The sequence below is a fragment of the Myotis lucifugus genome, unplaced genomic scaffold (genome assembly GCF_000147115.1).
Source record: "Myotis lucifugus unplaced genomic scaffold, Myoluc2.0 scaffold_109, whole genome shotgun sequence".
Lineage (NCBI taxonomy): Eukaryota > Metazoa > Chordata > Mammalia > Chiroptera > Vespertilionidae > Myotis > Myotis lucifugus.
Window position 1 is genome coordinate 2085073 of NW_005871157.1, and position 23839 is coordinate 2108911.

General features: G+C 36.8%; 1 protein-coding gene across 22 annotated transcripts in view; it reads right to left on the reverse strand.

Annotated features, from left to right (window-relative positions):
* The window catches only part of TMEM87A (transmembrane protein 87A), a 44487-nt gene that overhangs the window by 19471 nt on the left and 1177 nt on the right, over window positions 1-23839 (reverse strand). For 16 of the 22 annotated variants that reach the window (XR_002830336.1, XR_002830337.1, XR_002830340.1 and 13 more), the window contains exons 2-9: window positions 23351-23411; window positions 19494-19579; window positions 15322-15435; window positions 12127-12180; window positions 11999-12043; window positions 5317-5434; window positions 1604-1665; window positions 651-834 (exon numbers count right to left, since the gene is read on the reverse strand). Coding sequence is in view for 11 of the 22 variants with exons in the window: in XM_006093068.2 (XP_006093130.1) it covers window positions 651-834; window positions 1604-1665; window positions 5317-5434; window positions 11999-12043; window positions 12127-12180; window positions 15322-15435; window positions 19494-19579; window positions 23351-23411 (724 nt within the window). In the remaining 11 variants the exon portion in view is untranslated. Of the gene's footprint in view, window positions 1-650; window positions 835-1603; window positions 1666-3282; window positions 3359-5316; window positions 5435-7199; window positions 7234-10489; window positions 10510-11998; window positions 12044-12126; window positions 12181-15321; window positions 15436-19493; window positions 19580-23350; window positions 23412-23839 lie in introns of those variants that run through there. The other 6 variants (XM_006093070.2, XM_006093069.3, XR_001349123.2 and 3 more) reach the window with 5 other exon arrangements.

Consider the following 23839-nt stretch of genomic DNA (forward strand, 5'->3'; position numbering starts at 1 on the left):
GTGAAATATAGCTATCCATAGAAAAGTACAACACACACACAGTTTTCAATTCATTTTCACATCTACTATTTTTCAGGCCCTTTCAAAGACCAGGGAAATATTTAATTAGTATAACTTGTAATAATAATTATCAATAATTAAATGATCTGAAGAGAGAGAACTGAAGCTATCATAAAAAACTTCAGTACAAAACAGTTTCTGTCATCTGTTCACCTTACTAAACTATAAGCACCCTCTTATTTTCTTGGTACTACTATATTTCACCAATTCTTAGATGTATCACCACGCCCATTTTAAATTTTTAAAATCAAAATGTCTCTTATAATCAATGCTATCTTAAAATTAAATTCACAGTAGTTAGTTTCTTAGATGTATATAATAATGGTGCCTTAAAAATCAACGGCAATGAAATTCAATGATGTTAACAGTCTTTCCCAAAAGTCATTACTTTTGTGAATATATTTCAGTAAAATTACTCCTAAATCACTGAACCTGCAAGTTATAATATTAAAAACAAAAGTCACAATCAAAGTTATTCTAATTATTAAATAACTGAAAAGTTAAACCTACTTAATAACTGCTAACCTTAGGAAAAATTGTCACGTCTCACCTGCTGATCATTCACAAATTGGCATTTTTTGGTTACATACCAGATTCTCCTTTGTAACGGATGTTCTGAAATTCTGCATAGAAGACAGCTTTCTCAAGCATTCCCAGGAAGATGACAGCACCAATCCAAAACTGAATTCTCAGGAGATCTCTCCAGTAGCAGGCAGACCATGCCAGCCACAGAACACCAAACAGGACATACACAATACACATCACCATGAAAAACTGTCATAGAAGTGAGATAAAAAAGAGGATTAAGGCCAAGGGCCACTTTAGCATCAATACACACTCTTAACAGATACAAAAAAAATGCATATCATACGTTCTACTTGAAAGATCATTATTTTATTTCTTTGAATTTTGATACACACAAAATAATTATCTCCTCCTGAGCAGAGGGAGACTACCTAAGGGCTTGTTATCAAGTGACTGCTCCTCTGTATTAATTAAGCTTTTTCAGCTCACAATGTAAAATTATATAAATGAAGAGAACACTGAAGAAAAAAAGGTATGGCAAGGAAATGAAACACAACCAAGTGGGAAAACTATAAAAGGGAAAAAAAGAAGAAAAAAAATTGAACAAAGAAAATCTAAAAAGTACATTAAGGATATTCCCATAGACACACATACACTAAAAAGGATGAAACTTCATCATTTAATTACTTTAAGTGGGATCAGAAACTACAGGGTTGTAAGAAGTGCCCTGCTTTGGATCCTTGAGAAGATGTGAGATTTGAAACAATCTTTGAGGTACTTTCCAAGTCTACAATTCCACACATCATCACCTCTTCATTTTACAGATGAGAAAATGAGGCACGAAGGGGTTCACTGACACTCACAAGGTCACATTCTAGTAAAAAGTGCCAAAGTACAAGCACTATTTTGTGAACTGTTCAGGAACAATTCTTTAAAAAGGAAAATTGCCACAAAACATGGATACTCTTCCAAGTTAAACTCATTTAATGTTCAAGTTAAAGAATGTAAATTCACTTACAATCATCAACGGATATTCTTCAAGTGTGAGGTATTCATAGGGGCCCTTCAATTCAACAGTCACTGCCAAAACACAGTCCTCAGAGTTAATGTGAACAATTCAGGATTTAAACAAAAACATTATCTGATATTTGTCTGATAAAAATTAATGAAAATTCCAGTGGGTCATTTACTTTTAACCATTTCAATTCTGGCGAATATTACATGTGTAGAGCACTTTGAAATTCACTAAGTGTTCTCATGGTTTGTGCTATGTCCTGCATACGTCTCCATGCCTCTGCTACAGTCAATATCTTAAGTGAAAAGCCCTTTGTTCCCATACTCACATCCTTTAAAGACTAGGAGGTTGAATGTACTTCCTCCACAAACCTGTGAGCTGCCCAATTGGAACTTCCCCATCTCCTCTAAATTCCAAACACACTTCATATATACTTTTCTTACAACACAGCGCTAATATGTTTTAAAAATTACAGGACTTCATTCCTTCATTCTGACTCCCTCTATCTGCTCTCTCTCCTTACCTATATTTTCATATTGCTTCTTATTTTACCTACTTCAGTTTTATATGACTTTGCTACATTAATGTATCATTTTTAGAAGGTGCTTAATAACAACAGTGTTTAATGAAGCAGAACAAGTGAAGGTAACAAGTATCTGAAAGACAGATTTGATTTACAGAAACAAACCTATGACTACTTTTAAATTGTAATGGAAAAACTATTTGGATAAATTTTATATTTGATTAACAAGTAAAAAGTAGTATCTATTTCCAGAAACACACTAATAAATGCCTATTCAACAAAAATATCCCACTCATTTTTTAAAATATGTTTTTATTGATTTCAGAGAGGAAAGGAGAGGGAGAGAGAGAGAGAGATAGAAACATCAATGATGACAGAGAATCATTGATTGGCTGCCTCCTGCATGCCCCCCACTGGGGATCAAGCCCAAAACCTGGACATGTGCCTTGACCAGGAATCAAACTGTGAATTCCTGGTTCATGGGTCGACACTCAACCACTGAACCATGCCAGCTGGGCCCCACTATAATTTTTATCAGGCAGAAAGGACATGCCATTATTAAAAATGAATCAGGCCTGTGCACCAAAAGGTTGCTGGTTTGATTCCTGGTCAGGGCACATACGTAGGTGTTGGGTTTGATCCCCAGCTGAGGAGCATACAGAAGGCAATCAATCAATATTTCTCTCACATCGGTGTTCTTCCCCTCTTCCCCCGCAACCCCATGAACCCTCTTTCTAAGCATGTCTTCGGGTGAGAATTAAAAATAAATAAATCGGATCTAATACTTTTATGAACAAAAGGAGCATCCTATAATAGCAATCATAAAAATGTCATAGCAGAACTGATTTTTAAATCTATACCTTCTTAATTTAATAAAAAAGCAAATAAAATAATTAGCGAATATTTGTCACATTCTTTGCTTACACTATGCCAGAAGGTCAGTAAAATACAGCACATGGACCAAATCTGGCCATCCACTTTTTGTAAATAAAATTTTAATACGAAACAGTCATATCCATTCACTTACATATTCTCTACGGCTGCATTCACACAATGGCAAAGTTAGGTAGTTATAGGAGAGAAAACATTTACTATCTGACCCTTTAAGAAAAAGTTGACTAACCCCTGCTCTATGCTAAAATAGAACTTAAGCACTTACTATATGATACACACTATGGAAAATAGGGGATGGTCAGATGTATAAGATGTTTTCTGCCATCCTAGTGGATTACCATCTAGAGGGAAGAGAGAGTTAGTTGAAAAGCAACACAGAGAACTGTCCTCTGAGACAGACCCAGAAGAATGAAATTTGTATTCTCCAGGATAAAGTAAAAAGCCATCCGGGCAGAAGAAATAACAAAGACAGGTGCAAAAATGCATAATATATTTAAAGTACATGTAGACTGAGACAATGCATAGTACCATATCATAGTGTTTTGATACAAGGCAACGAAAAGTAAAATGGGACAACTTATAGTTTTAGAAACCTTGCTTATAAATGTGGGCATTTTATAGGCAAAAGGGAGACTTCAAAGGTTTTAACGAAGGGAAGAAAAATGATAAAAAACTGTTTGAGAGAGAAACTTTCACATAACGTAGTTCGGTCTATGCTTTAAAGTTTCTTCTTAGCTCCAAACAACAGATGGATAAAACAAAAAAAGAACATAAGCTGGAAAACGTGTGTGTGTGTGTGTGTGTGTGTGTGTGTGTATAAAGACCAAATAATGGCATCTCAGAAATTCAAGAACAGTTTAACATTAGAAAACCAGTTAATATAATGCATCACATGAACAGATTAAATGAGGAAATCTATATGATCACTTTAATACAATCAAAGCATCTGATAAAACTGAGCATTCATTCTTAATACTAACAAAAATATACTTATTTTTGGAATAGGAAGGGAAAGCCTTAACCAAATAAGTTAACATGATATTTAATGGTGATATGTGCCAATACTGTAAGATAAGGATGGCCACCATAATTGTTTCTCTTCAATATTCTCCTTGAGAAAGCAGAGGAGGAAAGGAAACCGCAGAGAAGGAAGAAACAAAATAAAACAAAAAAATTATAAGAAATAAGAACAGTTAGTAAGCTACTGCAAAATTCCAGAAAGAGATGACTTCTATGAACTGGGCAGCAAGAGTGGAAAGGAAACCATCAAGAAAAATTGAGACAGTTGACATACAAAATTATATTAGTTCCAGGTGTACACCATAGTAATATGATTTTGTATCTCAACTGTAATTGAAAAATAAATTTTAAAAAAAGAAAAAATATTGAGACATTAAATAATTACCGAAGTCCATTAATTTTTATATTGCCAGGTTTTGACTTGGTAACCAAGTTTTGACAAGTCATCTCTTTCTGGAATTTTGCAGTAGCTTACTAACCAACTACCAAGAACATGATACTAATTAAAAATTTAAAAAGCTGGAGAATCAAATGAAAGAAAATGAAATCTAGAATCTATCATCCTATATAATAGCCTAACAAGCAAATTGTCCCCTCAACCAGGAGTTCGACAGCTCACTATGACATGTGCTGACCACCAGGGGGCGGCACAGAACATGGAAGGTGTCAGCGATGCAGCACTGGCAGCAGGCAGCAGTGAAGGCGCTGCTGGCCTCGACGGGCCCCAACAAGAGTGGGACTGCGACAGGATGGTGGAGCAGGTGAGTGGGCGGCGCCAAGCCAAGGCGGGTGTGAGTGGGGCCCAATTGCCCCGCTGATCACCCCGCAGACAACGACCAGTGGCGGCAGCAGAGGGTGGGGCCACCGCCCAGCCCCATTCACTGAGGGAGCCGGGCGGGGGGCCGATGACTCAGGCAGAGGGGGACGCATGGGGACCTGGGTGCCCAGATGCTGCCCAGGGCCCAGAGGTCAGCTGGGACCTGCCCTTCCATGCCAGATATTCGCTCTTCTATTGCCAGGCAGGCCTAGGAACTGTACCCGTGCACAAATTTTGTGCACCAGGCCTTTAGTATATAATAAGAAAGCATATATGAAGTGCCTAAGACTGTATCTGGTACATCTTGAGTACAGAAAAATGTTAATTTCTCTCCCTCAATTTTTCTGTGTCAGAACAAACTTTCTTAATTATTCCCTCCCTGAAAGCAATTACACATGACTCACCATACAGGGCACAACTAGATAATAATGCAAATGGTAAAAAGAAATGAAATGTACTTACTGGTAAAAAGATTACTTAGTGAATTTTCTTTTGATGATTCCTTTGAGAATGAAATGCCAATATGTACAATAAAAATGTATGGTGCATCTTGCCAAGTTTTCAATGGATCATGCATTGCCTAGAGAGAAAAAAAGGCATTAAAACTTCAAGTCTTAAGAATTAAGAGCATAAGTTAATAATCCAGTATGAAAATTATTTCAGAATGTACCCAGAAACATGGTTGAGTCCTTCATGTTCATTCATTAAAACAGTAGACACAACAAAACAAACAGGCCTATTGTACATATAATTAAATAGGTTAGATTATAAATTACTAAAAGGCAGGACATCTTCTATCTTGTTATACACAAAAATCACACATTTTACTTATTTTTCTACAAGGAAAACCCCAACTAAAACCACTAAATTGAATCTCTGTTTAAGTAAGCCATGCTAAGACACTAGGTTGTATTTTTAAACATAAACATCCTGAACAAACTAAGATTATTTAAATCACCCAAAAAATAACACCCATGATGACATCAGTGACTTAGTGAATTATAAACACCACTTCCTGAATCTAATTCCCTTTGCTCATGGTCTTTCCAAGACTACCAGAACTTCTGCTGATCAGGTTTCACATTTACATGAAATTTAATCTTGGCTGGTCTATGTGGAAAGCAAGAGTCACTGACCCACAAAGTCCAGGAAGTGGAGTTACAGCCTCCATGTTTATGGAACTGATTACTTAGGAAGCATCTGTTCCAAGGCCAATTAGTTTGAGCATAGCCCTAGGAAAGTCTTCAAAGGATTTGTTGCTATACATTCTAGAGTATGGACCTTCAAAACACAAGACCAAGACTCAAAGATAAAGGAGATGAACATAGAAAACAAATGTCTGCTTCTTTCTCATATTGCTACTTAGACTTGAAATTTATTACCGCATGTTCTTAAAAGAATTTCTATCCAGAGACCAATGGGTAAGCTTCATTGCTCTATGAAACCCCTTAGAGTAGATAATAGATTTTGTACATTTATGCATTTCCTGTGGAATCACAGCTTTTCTCAAATGCTCAAATTATCCTACAACTCAAGAAAAGGCTAAACAAGAGTTTAGTCCACATACAAATCCAAAGTGTCACACAAAGCAGATTAAATGATTTTTCAGCTATACATTTTCTAGATTATCTTAGTCAGTTAACATAAATGCCATGATGAACCATACATTTATTCCTGTCCGATGGTCCTCTTCTGACAACATTCAGGAGCAGTTTGTGAGAAAACTTTATAGCTTCAAAATTGTAAGTATATCACTTCCTATTTACCCATAATTAACTAAACCTTTACAGAATTTACTTGCTCATTAACCAGTACAACTTTGGTGTAATACGCTGCTCTGCTATTAATTTCATTTATCTTAAAACTACCTCTTACAGCCCTGACTGGTTTGGCTCAGTGGATAGAGTGTCTGCCTGTGGACTGAAGGGTCTCAGGTTTGATTCCGGTCAAGGGCATGTACCTTGGTTGCGGGCACATCCCCAGTGGGGGTGGGGGTGGGGGGGTGTGCAGGAGGCAGCTGATCGATGTTTCTAACTCTCTATCCCGTCCCTTCCTCTCTGTAAAAAATCAATAAAAAATAGTTTTTAAAAACTACCTCTTACAAATTTCAAAAGGGACTGAATAATTCTCATATTCCCAAATTTGACGAAGTTTACATTTAATTTTGAATGATAGATATTTTGACACTGTAAAAATAACATTCATATGGCACTTATTTATTATATTATTTAATACCCACAATAACCCTATCAAATAGGTACCATTAATAGTTCTTATAATAGGTGTCCTTCAATAGGTGAATGGATACATAAACTGTGGTACAGCCAGAGAACTTCTATCCAGAGACCAATGGGTAAGCTTCATTGATCTATGAAACCCCTCAGAGTGGATAATAGACATTGGAACATTATTTAGCATTAAAAAGAAATGAACTATGAAGCCACAAGAAGGCATGGGGAACCTTAAATGCATATTACTAAGTGAAAGAAGCCAATCTGAAAAGCTGTACATTATGATTCCAATTAATTAACATTCTGGAAAATACAAAACTATGAAGATAGTAAAAGAAATCAGTAATTACCAGGGGCTTAGGAGAAGGGGGGATGAATAGGTGGGGCATAGGGATTTTCAGGGCAACGAAGCTATTCTGTATGATAATATAATAGTGTATATCTGTCATTACACATTGGTTAAAACCCAAACAATGTATAACACAAAGAACTAACCCTAATGTACTAAACCATGGGCTTTGGTTGACAATGATGTGTCAGTGTTGATTCAACAATTTTAAATAAATTCCCCCGGGGGGGGGGGGGGGGGGGGGGGGGGGGGATTCTGAGTGTGCATTTGTGGAGGGGGTATGTGCAAACTCTGCTTTTTGCTCAGTTTTGCTGTGAACCTAAAACTGCTCTAAAAGTAAGTCTATTAATTGAAAAAAATATTATGGTAAGTATATTACATTGCTGCTGAAATCAAACCAGAAAAGTGAGCTAATCGAATATTAAATCTTTTCTTAAGTGAAGGAACAGTGAGAGGCCCTTTCCTCTAAAAAACAATGTTTTATCAGAATAGAGGTACTGAACTTGTATCCCTTAAAAATAGGATTATAAGATATCCCCTTAGGTTCAATTTTTAGAAAGAATAATCAAAAGGCAGATAATCCTTTCACTTCTTTTTTACTATAATCTGAATAAATATTTCTAAGTATTACTTGTGATATTCAGCGTCATCTTTCAGCAATCTTTAATCACTAGGATAGGACTCAAGCCTTGAGTAGAACTTAAAAGTATATATACAGAAGGTCACTGAATAAAACACAATTTACAAATAGCTAATATGCATATAAATAAATGTTCAGTTTTAACAACCATTTTTTAAAAGTACAATTTAAACAATTTAACCAAACTGCATAAAATGCTTTAAATTAAAATAGCCAGTTTGTTAGGAAATAGGGAAACTCGTCTGATTTTCTTTTAACAACAAATTTCTACAATGTTTCTCTCCAGAGCACTTTGGCAAAACATAAAAAAAGAATTTAAAAATCATACAGGAACTTGGACCCAACAATTCCACCTCCAGGAATTTAGCCCAAAGAAATATTATAAATGTGCACAAAGATATAACTAGACAGCCCTAGCCAGTTTGGCTCAGTGGATAGAGCGTCGGACTGCAGACCAAAGAGTCCTGAGTTCAATTCCGGTCAAGGGTACATACCTACGTTGTGGGCTCCTCCCTGGCCGGGGCCCTTGTGAGGCATATACAGGAAGCAACCAATCCATGTGTTTCTCTCACATTGACATTTCTCTCTCTGTCTCTCCCTCTCTCTTCTACTCTCTCTGAAAAAAAAAAAAAAAAAAAATCAATGGAAAAATATCCTCAGGTGAGGAATTTAAAAAAAAAGGATATAATTAGACATTATGAATGTGACCTTATCCATAACAGTGAAAATCTGGAAACAACCCAATGCACATCAGCTGGGTGTTAATTATAAAAATTCCAATAAAGTGAAATAGCACACAGACATAAAAAGGTGAAGTAGTGCTAAATGTACTAATTTGTCAAGTAAAAAGAAAAAATTACATAGCAGTATATAAAATATAATCTCATCTTTATTAATATGCGTATGTTCTGTATAATCACAGGAAACGGCTAGAAAATGAAATTACAAAGGATTTTGTTGTTATTGTTAAATCCTCACCAAAGGATATTTTTCCATTAATTTTTAGAGAGAGTGCAAATGGGGAGTAGGGGTGGGAAGAAAGAATATGTAGGAGAGATACAGCGATTGGTTGCCTCCCGCCACACCAGGGATGGAACCTGCAACCCAGGTACATGCCCTTAACTGAGAATCAAACCTGCCATCCTTTGGTGCATGGGCCAATGCTTTAACCATTTAGCAACACCGGCCAGGGCACAAGTTATAGAAGCAAAATGTTCACCAACAAGAAATTGTTAAATCTAAAGACTAATACATCTACAAAAATATTCACTGCAGTGCTGTTTAAAATTACAAGAAAATGAAACACAAGTGTCCAGGATCTGTTAACAAATTGCAATGTATTCATAACAATAAAATACCATTCAGGCATTTAAATAAATATGCCATAAATATTTACTGAACCGGAAAGATGTCCAAGTTATATTGCTAAGCTAAAAAAGTTATAGTAATACATATTGTAAGATTCCTATTTTTAAATAAATTAGATATAAATACGCACAAAGACAAAAGACAAGATAAATATATTTATAGTCTCAGTGTGTGGTAGTATTATGGATGATTATTTTCTTTTCATTTATGTATATTTTCTAAAATTTTTATAGTACTAAATATATACATATGAGCAATAAGAAAAAATCCAATGGACATTCTCCGCTTAAAAAAAAAAAAGTAATGAAGTCTGCCATGCCTAATTTTTAGGTTAAAATTCTGTACAATTATAATAGGGGGAGGGAGGGTGGAAATACTTCTAGAATGGCAAAATAAGGACTCTGAAAATACACTCACCCATAAAAGCCACAAGAATATGGGCAAAAACTATCAAAATTAACTTTTTTGGAACTCTGGAAATTCTACAACTGTTTCCTGAAGAAAAATAAATAACTGAAGAGTAATCTCAGTAAGAAAAGTAGCTGAATCCAGTAGAAAAAGCAAGCTTGTGGTGTTTTTGTTCACCCTAATCCTATGCCCATTCCAACGTCCCTGAAACCAAAATGCTCACAACTGTAACAACTGTGAAAAATAGAAGTTTGGCAACCACTGGGGGGAAAACAAGTTTGGAGGCCCCGTAAAACCCAGAGGTCTCTGCAAGGTGCTGAAAAGCTCCATTCCCAGGGCTTAACATTTATATGGCCTCACTCAGCGGGAAGGACCCTGTACTCGGGGCACTCTCAAAAACACTTAGCAAGTGTGAAAGATCCCAGGTGCCCCCGCCAGTGTTACTAGGTGAGGCCATCAAGAGGCTGACTAAAAACTTAAAAAGAAAAAATTGGAATTAAGATGTCCATAGGCGTTTTGAAGAGTTCTAAGCTATCCCTGGAAATCTAGAAGGCGAGGAGTACATGCAGGGCCGTGCATGTATGTGTGAGACTGTGCACACATGACTGAGAGAGACCTGAGAAGACCCTACTCACTCACCTCTGGCTGATCTTCAGGCTCTGCACAACAAAAAAGTAAAAGTCAAGGCAGTTTTAAATTGTGACAGAAGTCAGACATTGGTCCAAAAATTGCATGATTCCATTTACATGAAATGAACAGAACAGGCAAATCCTTAAAGACAGAAGAATAGTGGTTGCCTAGGGCTGGGGGAAGGATGGAATGAGGAGTGACTGCTAACGGCTATGCCATTACTTTTTGGGGTGATGAAGATGTTCTGGAAGTAGATAATAACTGGTGGTTGTAAATATACTAAAAACCACTGAATTGTATGTTTTAAAAGAGTAAATTCTGAGATATGTATATGTCTTAATAAAGTTGTTATAAATTAAAAGCTTTAATCAGTTTTGTAAAAAGCATGACCCAACATGGATAGCTATATTATTTCTTCTATATTTTTAACTGGCAAAGTTTTGATGAATTAGTTATTGTGAATTATGAAATTTTTAAGCATATAGACTTCAACCTATCTCACTATCTATTCCAGTTATATTCTATTATAAGATAATTTTAGGTGGAGTTGAAGATTCTTTCTTAAAAGTTTCTTCCTATTTACAAGTAATATTTGTGAAAAATAATATAACCGGAACCACTTCAAAGTGAAGCTAGAGCTGCCACCCCAGGGCAATTGCCTTGCACATCTTACTCCTCAAATCTTTGGAATGGGCCAAATCAACACTGTATTCTAAACAACTGTTTGCAAAGCTAACAGAAAGGCAGAGTGCCAGACTACCAGACTGAAAACTAAAGACGTTCTTTAGAATTAGCACCACCATGTAGAGCAGCGGTTCTCAACCTGTGGGTCGCGACCCCTTTGGGGGTCGAATGACCCTTTCACAGGGGTCGCCTAAGACCATCAGAAAACATATATAATTATATGTTGTTTTTGTGATTAATCACTATGCTTTAATTATGTTCAATTTGTAACAATGAAATTGGGGGTCACAACATGAGGAACTGTATTAAAGGGTCACGGCATTAGGAAAGTTGAGAACCACTGATGTAGAATGAAATAATAATTTAGCTTATTTGCACTTATAGAAATTCCTTCCTTGACTTATTAACATCAACAGAAATTCCTTGCTTCAATTCATATCATTTCCCACCTCCCTTTCTCATAAATACCCCTTTTTACCTCCTAATCAGAACACTATCTGGGTTTCTGCCAGAATCAGTGATTCCCAGGATTGCAATTCTTCCTGGATCTCAAATATATTCTTTTGCCTGTCACCTTTGCTTTTATTTTTAAAAGCAAAGTTGAATATATGTATTGGATAGTAATTATAAAAACAATACAAAATGATTGCAGAAAATATGAAAAATACAGAAAACACAAAGAAGAAAATAAAAATCACTCATATCACCATCCAGGGACAATCATTATCAACATTTTGGTGTACAGCTTCCAGTCTTATTTCTTTTTAAATGTTAGCATATCAAGATAATTCAAATACACAAACATAAGAAAGCTGAATTTCCTACTACACTTACAATTTTTTCTCCAGTAAAGGTAAGATTTGTTCCGTTCTCCTTAGCCTTTAAACATTAAAAAAAAGAAAGAAAATTAATTCAAAAATTTTACTTTACTCCTAGAAATATTTAACAAGGAAAACAATTACCTCCTGCTTTTCTCCTAAAAGAGGCAATCGATGCACAGAATCCCCAGAAAAGCTCTATGAAAAAAATATAAAGTTAAAATTAAAGATATATAATAAAAGTATATTTCTAAAGCCATAAAAATGGTTAAAGCAAAACACGTTAAAACAGTAAATATAATAACACTAGAGGCCCGGTGCACGAATTTGTGCACGGGTTGCATCCCTTTGAGTGGCCTGCAGGGATCAGGCCGAAACCCACAGTCCAATGCTGCCTGCAGCTTCTACCTGCCACTCCCGCTCATCCCAGTCCTACTGTGCCTGCTGCGGGCTCACACCCAATCAGTCCCGATCGGAAGAACCTCACGCTACCGCAGCAGCACTCACCAGCCATGAGCCTTGCATCTAGCGCCCTCCCAAGGGGAGTGGCCTGCAGGTTCGGGCTGAAACAGGCTCTCCGACATCCCCTGAGGGGTCCCGGATTGCGAGAGGGCACAGACCAGGCTGAGGGACCCCACCAGTACACAATCAGGCCTGGAAGGGCTCCAGGGCGTGTCTGGCCCATCTCGCTCAGTCCCAATCGGCCGGACGCCAGCAGCAAGCTAACCTACCAGTCAGAGCATCTGCCCCCTGGTGATCAGTGCATGTCATAGCAAGCAGTTGAGCAGCCTTAGCATATCATTAGCATATTACGCTTTGATTGGTTGTTCAGTTGTCCTGTCATTCAGTCTATTTGCGTATTACCCTTTTATTATATAGAAGAATTATTATATAGGACTAGAGGCCCAGTGCACGAAATTCGTGCACGGGGGGGGGGGGGGGAGGGGGCAGTCCCTCAGCCCAGCCTACACCCTCTGCAATCTAGGACCACTGGCTCCTAACCACTCGCCTGCCTGCCTGCCTGCCTGCCTGATCATCCCTAACCCCTCTGCCTACCTGCCTGATCGCCCCTAACCCCTCTACTTGCCTGCCTGATTGCCCCTAACTGCCTCTGCCTGCCAGCCTGATTGCCCCTACCTTGACCCCCTGCCGGCTTGATCGCCCCTAACCTCCTCTGCCTCGGCCCCCGGCCTAAGCTGCAGTCTGACCTCCCCCTGCGGGAGGCGACCTGGCGGATCAGGGGAAGGTGCCGCCCCCATTACCCCGCTGCTGCTGCCACTGCCAGCCTGAGCCTCGGCCCTTTGCAGCTGCTGCAGCTTTGTCTGGAAAAACGTCCGGAAGGTCATCCGGAAGACGTCCACCCTAATTAGCATATTACCCATTTATTAGTATAGATGACATTGACAAACAAAAGATTTTCAATTAACCACAAACAAGTGAATAAAACCCTGCTGGGAACTAAAAATACTACCAAAGCAAATTGGCCACTCAATTCTGCTATAAGAATTATAGATATTTAAGAATGCCAAACCTTAGATAAAAGATATATGCTTTGGATGGAGGGATCTTATAGTTCCCCATCATTCTGCAGATAAGGAAAATGTGGCTCAAAGCTACAAAGCTTTGGATTTGAACCTAAGGTTCCTAATTCTTTGGTCCACTGCTCCTTCCACCGCCACACACTCCCTAGCTATAAAAAACCTACTCTAATTATAACGTTTACCTTTCTTACCAGTTATCAGCAGGTGAGGCATTTTACTTCCTGAGTAATTAGAGCACGTATTTCAACTGTTACATTAGACCAGCGGTTCTCAACCTGTGGGTCGTGACCCCTTTGGTGGTCAAATGACCCTTTCACAGGGGTCGCCTAAGACCATCCTGCATATCAGATATTTACATTACGATTCATAACAGTAGCAACATTACAGTTATGAAGTAGCAACAAAAATAATTTTATGAGGAATTCTATCTAAAGGGCCAGAAGGTTGAGAACCACTGGGTTAGACTGAGGAGAGGAAACCTTACCAATAGGGGTATATGCCAACACCCTGGAAAGATTATAGCAGATCTAAAATTAGGAAACTTCGGGCAACAGTATACAATAGGTAGCTTTCCAAATGAAATCCAGCAAAGGCTGAATGATTCTCCTAGCCTGGGGGGGAGAGGGGGGGAAAAATTTGAAGAACAAACAGAAAACCCCCTACTCGATACCACATTGTTCCTAGTTTTCTTTTTCTACCATTCTTCCACCACAAGATACTTTCTTTTTCCTCCAAGTCCATAAAATCCAAGTTATAATAACTCAATCTTTACAGTTCGATTATCAATTACTTCATTTGCTTATTACTAATTATTCATTAAAGCCTTATCAATAAACTACTTCTAGTAACTAGACAGAAAACCTAGCTCTCCATGAACTTCCTTGCCTCTTCAAGGAAATTTGCTAAGTATTCTGAAGCAATATTTAAATTCAGTAAACACAAAGCAAAGGCTATAGTTACAGTAACTATTTTTAACACCTATAAGATATATAATTTTTGATTAAAAGATATATTTTTGTTTATAAATTTGTGTCTGATCCTATTTCTAAGAGAAGATAATTTTATAATATAAATCCCACTTAAATGTGTAAAATTCAACCCTTTCACTTCAGGTCTGTAGCAATAAAATCTAAAAATGCTGACTTTTCTGGGGATATACCAATTAGATGAGATGACAAAATAATTAAAAATTGTGGATTTCAAATGTCCATCAATGGATAAACAAGATGTGTTATATATGTACAAGGAAACATTATTCAGCCTTAAAAAGGAAAGAAATTCTGATACATACTATATGGATAAACCTTGAAAACACTTCGTTAAGTGCAAGGAGCCAAACAAATATTGTTATAATTCTACTTCTGTAAGGTATCTAGAGTAGTCAAATTCATGGAGACAGGAAGTAGAATAGTTACCAGGAACGTGTGTGTAGGAGTTACTGTTTAATGGTTATAAAGTGTCATTCAGGAAGACGAAAAAGTTCTGAAGATGACTACTGGTTATAATTGCAAAACAATGTGAATGGTGCACTTAAAATTATTACAATGGTAAATTTTATGTTATGTATCTTAACCAATATAAAAAAAAATTGGGGTTTGCTTTTTACACACAAATAAAGTACATCCTTTTTTATGATAAGAAATTATGTAAGTGACTGGCTATGCACCAATCCAAACATGCTTCTAACTTATTTCTGTCAGAAGATCGAACTGAGGAGCAGGAAATAGATATCACCAAAAATACCGGCATTACATTTTTTCATCTTTTCTATTTCCCTCCAACTACTACCAAACATTACCTGTGCCTTAAAGAGTTCACTACAGTTCTGGAACAATTTTGATGATGTTTGATATTTCCCAGACAAGCCCCTTTTTTCCCTAAGGTCTTCCAAATATTTCTCCATTTCTCCTGTCTGAAAAAATAAAAAAATACAAAGTATTTAACTTACTTTCACAAGTAAGATATTTAAAACATATAGATCACCTATTATACAAATATAGTTTGGGGTTTACTATTTTAAAAATTAACAGCAAATAAAGACTCTATATAATAGTATCCTAGACTCTAATAGTGTTAGACTCTAAAGAAAGGGTAGTTCCTCTAAAAATTCTAGCAAAACTGGGAAACAGACTCTAGGCAGCGGTTCTCAACCTGTGGGTCGTGACCATCGGAAAACACATATAGCATATCAGATATTTACATTACGATTCATAACAGTAGCAAAATTACAGTTATGAAGTAGCAACGAAAATAATTTTATGGTTGGGGGTCACCACAACATGAGGAACTGTATTAAAGGGTCTCGGCATTAGGAAGGTTGAGAACCACTGCAGAGGGTTTTGTTACAAGAAAATATACTTATATGATTTTTACAATCTCAATAGATGCAGAAATATCACTTGTCAAAAGTCAACATCCATTCATGATTAAAACTCTTAGCAAACTAGGAATAAAATGGAACTTCATCAACTTGATAAAGGCCATCTACCAAAAAGCTATAGCTAACATCATACCTAACAGTAAAAGACTGACTGCTTCTTCCTTAATATCAGGAACAAGACAAGGATATCCACTCTTACTACTATTACTCAAAATCACACTGGAGATTCTAGCCAGACCAATAAGGTGAAAAAAGGAAAAGGTAAACAGATTGGAAAGGGGGAGAAAAGGTGAGGAGGGTACCATAAAAATAATATAGCTAACAAATATGGAGATAACAGGGATGTGAGGTAAAATAAGTACATGGGTTTCTTCAACTTTGATAGCTGTGAATCTTTTCCCCCGTGTGTGTGTGTGTGTGTGTGTGTGTGTGTATACCGGTATATATACAGTGGGGCCTTGACTTACGAGTTTAATTCATTCCGAGACCAAGCTCATTAAGGAGCTCCTTAACTCAAATTACTCTATCAACTCAATGCAAAAAATCGGCCGAGAGACAGCTGGTATCTCAAAAAACTCGTTAGTCAGGACACTCGTAAGTCAAGGCCCCACTGTATATAAAACAAGAGTTACTTGACTAAATTAATACCACCAATGAAAAGATATACTTGTGCTCATAAGCTAAGATAGAGCAAACAATTGTTGAAGCCATTAATAGTCCACTGCTGATACTCTGAAAAAACTCCATTTTTGTGGCTTCACTAATCAGTTCTGTGTATTTTTCTGATATCTACATGCCTAACCTCGCCCTCTTTTTCCTAAGGTCCAATATCACATCTCTATCTGCTTGTCATTTCCATAATTTTGTCCCGTGACAATCCAAAATAATTTTTATTCTTTTTTTTAAAATATATTTTATTGATTTTTTTCACAGAGAGGAAGAGAGAGGGACAGAGAGCCAGAAACATCGATGAGAGAGAAACATCGATCAGCTGCCTCCTGCACACCCCCCACTGGGGATGTGCCCGCAACCAAGATACATGCCCTTGACCGGAATCGAACCTAGGACCCTTCAGTCTGCAGGCTGACACTCTATCCACTGAACCAAACTGGTTAGGGCTCAAATTATATTCTGATATTATCATCTCTCTAAATTCTTCAGTGCTTTAGTCCTCCTCCTATTAATCCTATCCAATGTTGTATAACAAATGCAAGAAACAATTAACACCACAAAAAGATAATTTAAACCCTAATATTAGGCAGAGATTTAAAATGTTTATGGTTTGAAAAACTGACTGAATGGTAGATATTTTTAAGACCAGTCAGATTATCTTTGAAAAGAAACCTCAAGAATAGTAGGAGAAATGTAATAAAATAAATAAAATTAAGAAAGAATGAAAAAGGCCTAAAAAACCCATCTGGAGCCATAAATCTTCAATGCTCAAGTACAGTGTACAATGGTAATTCTGAAAGTATGGTCCAAGGCCCCTTTCATTTATGAGGTCTAAGAGGTCAAAACTATTCCCTCCCCTCCTTCCTCCTCCTCTTCTTCCTCATCATCATATGTTATTTGCTTGCCATCATCATCATGTTATTTGCCTTCTACTAATAGTGCAAAAGTAATGATGAATAAAACTGCTGCCCCTTATCAGGAACCAAGGCAATGGCACCTACCTGTACTAGTACTCATTGTACCCTTCATAGTCACAAACTTGCATTTATTTATTTATTTATTTATTTATTTATTTATATATTTTATTGATTTCAGAGAGGAAGGGCGAGGGAGAGATTGAAACATCAACGATGAGAGAGAATCATTGATTGACTGCCTCTTGCACGCCCCACACTGGGGATCGAGTCCGCAACCTGGCCATGTGCCTATGACCGGAATCTAACCCGGGACCCTTCAGTCCACAGGCCCACGCAGCCAGGGCAAAGTTGCAATTTTTTTTTTTTTAAAAAGCTAGTTTTATGTAAGAATGTCTTTGATGAAGCAGTAATCATTATTAAAGTTATTAAATCTGAACTTTTAAAAAAATTATTTATTGACTTAAGAGAGAGAGAGGAATGGGGAGAGAGAGAAGGAGGGGGAGAGAGAGAAAGAGAGAGAGAGAGGAGAAACATCGATTTGTTATTCCACCCATCCATGCAATCATTCATTGATTCTTATATGTGCTCTGACCAGGGATTGATCCACAACCTTGGTTTACTGAGACAATGTTCTAACCAACTGAGCTACCCAGCCAGGGCTTAAATCTGAACCTCTGAGTACATGCCTTTTTAATATTCTATGAGACAAAATAGGGAATGTGCAAAATACTATAAATGATTATGTCAAGATAAAGCACTTTGCAATTGTTTTAACTTATAAGCTAAACTGTCTACTTTTTTCATTTACTTGAAACAATGACTGACAAACTAGTTTTTCAGACTTGGTTAGTTGGAAGATATTTTCTTGAAAATAGGCAAAGGGAAGTTGTCACTTCATGGAAGACAACTGACAGTATTCATTGCCAATGATAAAATTTAAATTTTCAAGTAAAAACTGGAATTTTGGGAAACTTTCTATTTGCCTCACCATAAGCTTAACAACTTCTAATACTTAAGGAGGTTCTGATGAAACTGAAGGGTGATACTGATAAAAATAATTTCGAGTTAATTGTAAAATGAGTAAATATTTGGAAAGTTTATATAATTTAACCAACCAGTATTTTCTAAATGACCAATGAATGATGTTACAAAATCAAAGATGGGTAAAAGTCCATTCAAAGTAAAAACACACCAATTTAATTTACTATAACAGAGTAAAAAAAAAAAGTTCACTGACATGGTTTCAGATTCCACATTACCACTAACCTTTATGAAATTCCACTGGCTACATTTGGGTATTGAATCAAAGAACAATATCCACAATTAACTGAAAACATTTAAAAAATATTATTCCTTTTCCAACTACATATCTGTGTGAGCCTACAGTTTGTGCACAGACTTCAACCAAAATAACATCGAAACAGACTGAATAAAGGATACAAGATTCCAGCTGTCTTCTACTATCCCAGACATTAAATAAAGAGATTTGCAAATATACAAAATAATACCACTCTTCTGGTGTGTTTTTTTTTTAGTTTTTTATTAAAATTTTTTTATATTAACATGCAGTGAGTTTATTATTGCTGAATAAATATTTATTGTTATGAATATTTCTCTATTTTCTCAGTTTTTGTTTTTGTTTTTTAAATATGGAACACTTCACCAATTTGCATGTCATACTTCCACAGGTCACCAATTTGCATGTCACCACACCGTTTCAATTTTAGTATATGTGCTGCCGAAGTGAGCACAGTTTTAATTTTTAATATAAATACAATATGAACAAAGGCGTTTTGGAGTCTACATAATATTTAAATTGTTACAGAATTCTGAGACTAGAAAGTTTGAGAACTGCTGGCAATTAACTACGTGTGCAACTTGGGAAGCATGGACTCTAGTTTGTTTTTCTCCTCCATGGCTTCATGACACTCCTTCCTCTCTTGGATTAGGACCTGATGATCTCTAAAGTCCAAGAAAAGTCTGTAATTTTATGTTCCTTACCTTGAAGTTGTAGATTTCATTGTAACAATCAGCACTTTTCAGATACCACGTTATATTCAAAGATACATCACAAGGTTCTCCATCAACTATAAAAGAAAAATCTTTGTGAATAAAAGATAAACCCCACCACCCCATTTATTTTCTGCTAAAATGAGATATTCATAGACCATCTCTTCTCTGAAGAGAAGGTAATGAAGTAATATATGCAAAAACAACTGGATATTCTTCATATAAAATTAAGTTACCCCAAAAAGAAAAAGCAGTTAAGCAGTTTTTAAACTTTGAAACTGTATCTATTTTTATGCTTTAAACAGCGGTTCTCAACCTGTGGGTCGCGACCCCTTTGGCAGTCGAACGACCCTTTCACAGGGGTCGCCTAAGACCATCCTGCATATCAGATATTTACATTACGATTCATAACAGTAGCAACATTACAGTTATGAAATAGCAACAAAAATAATTTTATGGTTGGGTCACAACATGAGGAACTGTATTTAAAGGGCCAGAAGGTTGAGAACCACTGCTTTAAAACCTGGATTTCTGTAGGGAAAAATCTGGAAACAATAAAGCAGTTCTAAATTAAAACCAGTCTTCTATTATCATTCAAATATTTATTGAGCAGAGCACTTAAATACAATGCTACATAGCACTGTGATAGGCCAAAGATGGAAATAGGAGGGGGAAAATTAGTAAAACCCTTAAAAAGACTCCATTCTAGCTGGAGAGATAAGGAATAACAACATTAGAGATATCACAAGGCAATATTCAAAATAGTTCCACCAAGGAGAAAATTCATGGTTTAAACCTTGAAAGATACCAAGATTGAACTATGAATAAAAAGCAAACCTGGCGGGGGAAGGTAGAAAATAGCAAAAGCAAAAATAAAAGAGTATTAGATTCTTTTCAAAACCCACCTTAAGAGAAACCTCAAGGAACCTTCCGAAATCATAAACGCCTCATTAACTTAGTCTGGAACACAATATTCTAGTGGACCAAGGCATTGGAAGATTTGGAAGTGATTTGCTGTCTGGGGGGGAAGGAGGGTCAACATTACCTTTTACTTTGCTTCTTGCTATAGAAAGGAAAATATACTAGAGATTCCAACTTTATGCAAACATGACAAATAAACATGACTGCACCTAGGAACCTATTTTGGTTCTTACAAAAGCAGCATACCTAAAGTTATAACCTTTTACTTTTTTTGTTTTAAATTGGTTTTTCAAATTAATGTTTAAATGACACACTTTTACAAGGTTCAATTAAAATCTGATGTGCTGAACAGAATTTATGGGACTGTAAAAGGATATTGCTAGCTTGCTATGAACTACTCAGAAGAACCATACAGAGGCAGGATTAATTAAATAAAAGCTGTTAAGAAGTACCCCTAACCCAATTGGTGTGGTTCAGTGGTTGAGCCAGGACAGGGTACACGCCTGGTTGTGGGCTCTATACCCAGTAGGGGGCATGCAGGAGGCAGCCGATCTATGATTCTCTGTCATCACTGATGTTTCTCTCTCTCTCTCCCTCTCCCTTCCTCTCTCAGACATCAATAAAATAAGTAAAATAAATTAAATCAATAAAGAATAAAGTTTAAAAAAAGAGAAGTGCCCCTAAAGAGGAGATTTGCAAGGAAACTTGGCTGCAAAAATACTATTTATGTTAGAACTTTGAATGGGTTGGCTTTAAGAGATCATGAAAATGGTCCTGCCAGTTTCATGGAAAGCTATATAACACACCCACAAAAGTATAAGATCAGAGACATGGTAAATATGAGAAAGCACAAAAGTAAAGTGAAAGATAATGTAAATTTTAAGGAGCTGCAAATCCTCCAAAAACAATGAAATGTATGTAGCTTCAAAATATGTAGCCTGTGTAACTTGGCAAAACACCACTAGATAAAAAAACAGGTGAGAAAAGACTGTACATAATAAAACTAAAGAATAGCATACAGGCTGTAAAGACAAAAAAAGTCCTTTCCTTTCCTTTGCTCTGGCCTTCCACAATTTATGAGAAGCACCTGGTAATTAAACCACAAGATTATTGGCTCCTCTGATTCAAACAGCCCTTCTGTTCAAACTACAGGACAAGATAAGCTACTCCCAAGGCTACATCCTTGCATCCCCCTCCTCCTCCCTGATATTTTATCAACACAGGAATAATTCATGCCAAAGTAGTCTCTAGTTAGTAGAAAAGTTCCTGTCCCTACTCCCCTTCAAACAAGCCTCTTGGAACTCTTCATTGACTTTTGTTCTAAGCATGTTTTACAGGCGTGGGAAAAATGCTGATAAGACACCTCCTTAGGACATCTGCGGGACTGTCTCCTGGAAAGCAAAGTAACTTTTCAAGACAACCCGCCCTGGTATCTGCTCTTCAACAGAATCCTCCCTCCTTCTTTGCAATAGCCATTGCTTAAAAGAGCAAGCAACCTTTGGTTCCCAGCCTTGTACTGACTAGCAATACTTGACCCTTTGCTCCTTTGAAGTAAAAAAATTTTCCTCTCTGCATCTCTTCTTCTAATGGCGAATTCTTTCACAGCCTCAGTCACTAGCCAAACCGCAACACAGACTGTCAGACAAAAGATAAAACACTGCTATCCCTAAAAGCTACTCTAATCTAGTAAACCAACCTCATAAGAAAGACCAGTGTGTCAGAGTAGATTTGATTTAAATAAAATTTAAGTCATTTATCAGGAGATTATATAGTCTTCCTTCAACCCCAGTAAACTCAAGTAGAGAAAGGTCCTTTTCTATCACTTCCCTGCTGTCTCAAACAGTGCCTGGCACATAGTAAGTTTTTAATAACTACTTACTAAATTATTAAAAGGATACAATCATCAAACCAAGTTTGCACTTCATGGAGAGAGCTATGCATAGAAATATACGTGGATGACTTAGATTTTTATCCTTGATCTTGAAATAGAGCTGCCTATGTTCTCTGAAATAAAGCCAGTTTCAGAAATAAAAGAAAGCTTTTCTTTAATGCACAATGGGATATTTTGGATTCAGTGGTTTTTAAACTGGACAGACTGGTTTTGTTCTACATAACCCCTATTTCCTAATAAAGAATATCTTTGAGTTTCCTCTTGCAAAGATCCAAGTGGTAAAATACTCCTTTTGCAAACAAAAGATACACTATGCATATCCTTTCACAGCCAGTGATCTGACAAACCTACGTCATATGTTCAGTAAACATCCATCAGGCACACAAAAGCAAAATCGGTATTGTCTCTATAACTCAGAACAGATTAAAACACCATGCTGGCAATCAACCAACCCAATTTGTCTAACTATACAGGTGACCCTTGAACAACATGGCCTGAACTGCATGGGTCCACTTATACATGCCTTTTTTTTTCCTCCCCAATAAATACCCGTATTGCTTTCATCAGCAGTTAGGAGTCCAGGGATGCAGAGGGCTGACTGTATGCATTGATTTATGCCATTTTATATAGGAGACTTGAGAATCCTTTGATTTTAGTATCTGTGGGGGTCCTGGAACCAATCTATCCCCCACAGATTCTGAAGAACAACTTAAGTTTTGGGGCAGTCAAAAGTTATACATGGAATTTTTTACTGTGTGGGGAGTAAGAGCCCTTGACCCCCTCATTTTTCAAGGGCCAACTGTATACAGGAAACACCAGAAAAACGAGAAAAGGAAGTTCACACAAGTAAATATTCTGAAGATTATTCAGTGAAAGGACCTTAGTTATACCACATATGTTAATGCCTAGATAGTGGACTATGAAATTTCAGAACTTATGTTGAGAATAAGTCAACAGAGGTAGAAAATAGGTAATTTAAAAGTTTAAAGATCACTCAAAAACTCAAACAAAAACTTCATGAAATGCAAAAACTCACATTTCAGGAAGATAGTGGTATTTTTGAAGAGGATCTTTCCAAAACTAAAATAATTTTTTCCCTGCAAAGATAAAGGAGAAAGGTAATTAGCATGAGAACAATTCCCAAGGCAGAAACTAAATAGTATAAAAACCTAAATTTATAAAAATGTTCAAGCTCATTTTCTTAACAAACAAACAAAAAAAGGCAACTATAGCCTCCCTTATAGTAAAATTCCACGATATCCAAACTGCAGGATTTTGAAACTTGGTACAGACACGGTCCCTCCCCCCTGCCCCCCTCCTCAGGCTATGAGGCAGGTACTCTAGAAGGAAGGCTGCAAGAAATCCCAACCTAAATCGTCACAGGAGGTACTCGGTCTTCAGCTCATCCCCTTTACCCACTCATCACTGGCTAAAAAAAAACACAAACTATCCTATGAGAAGATAGCCAGATTTAACTCATTTTAGTAACAAGTAAACACCTAGGATTGAGAACCTAAAGTTCTCC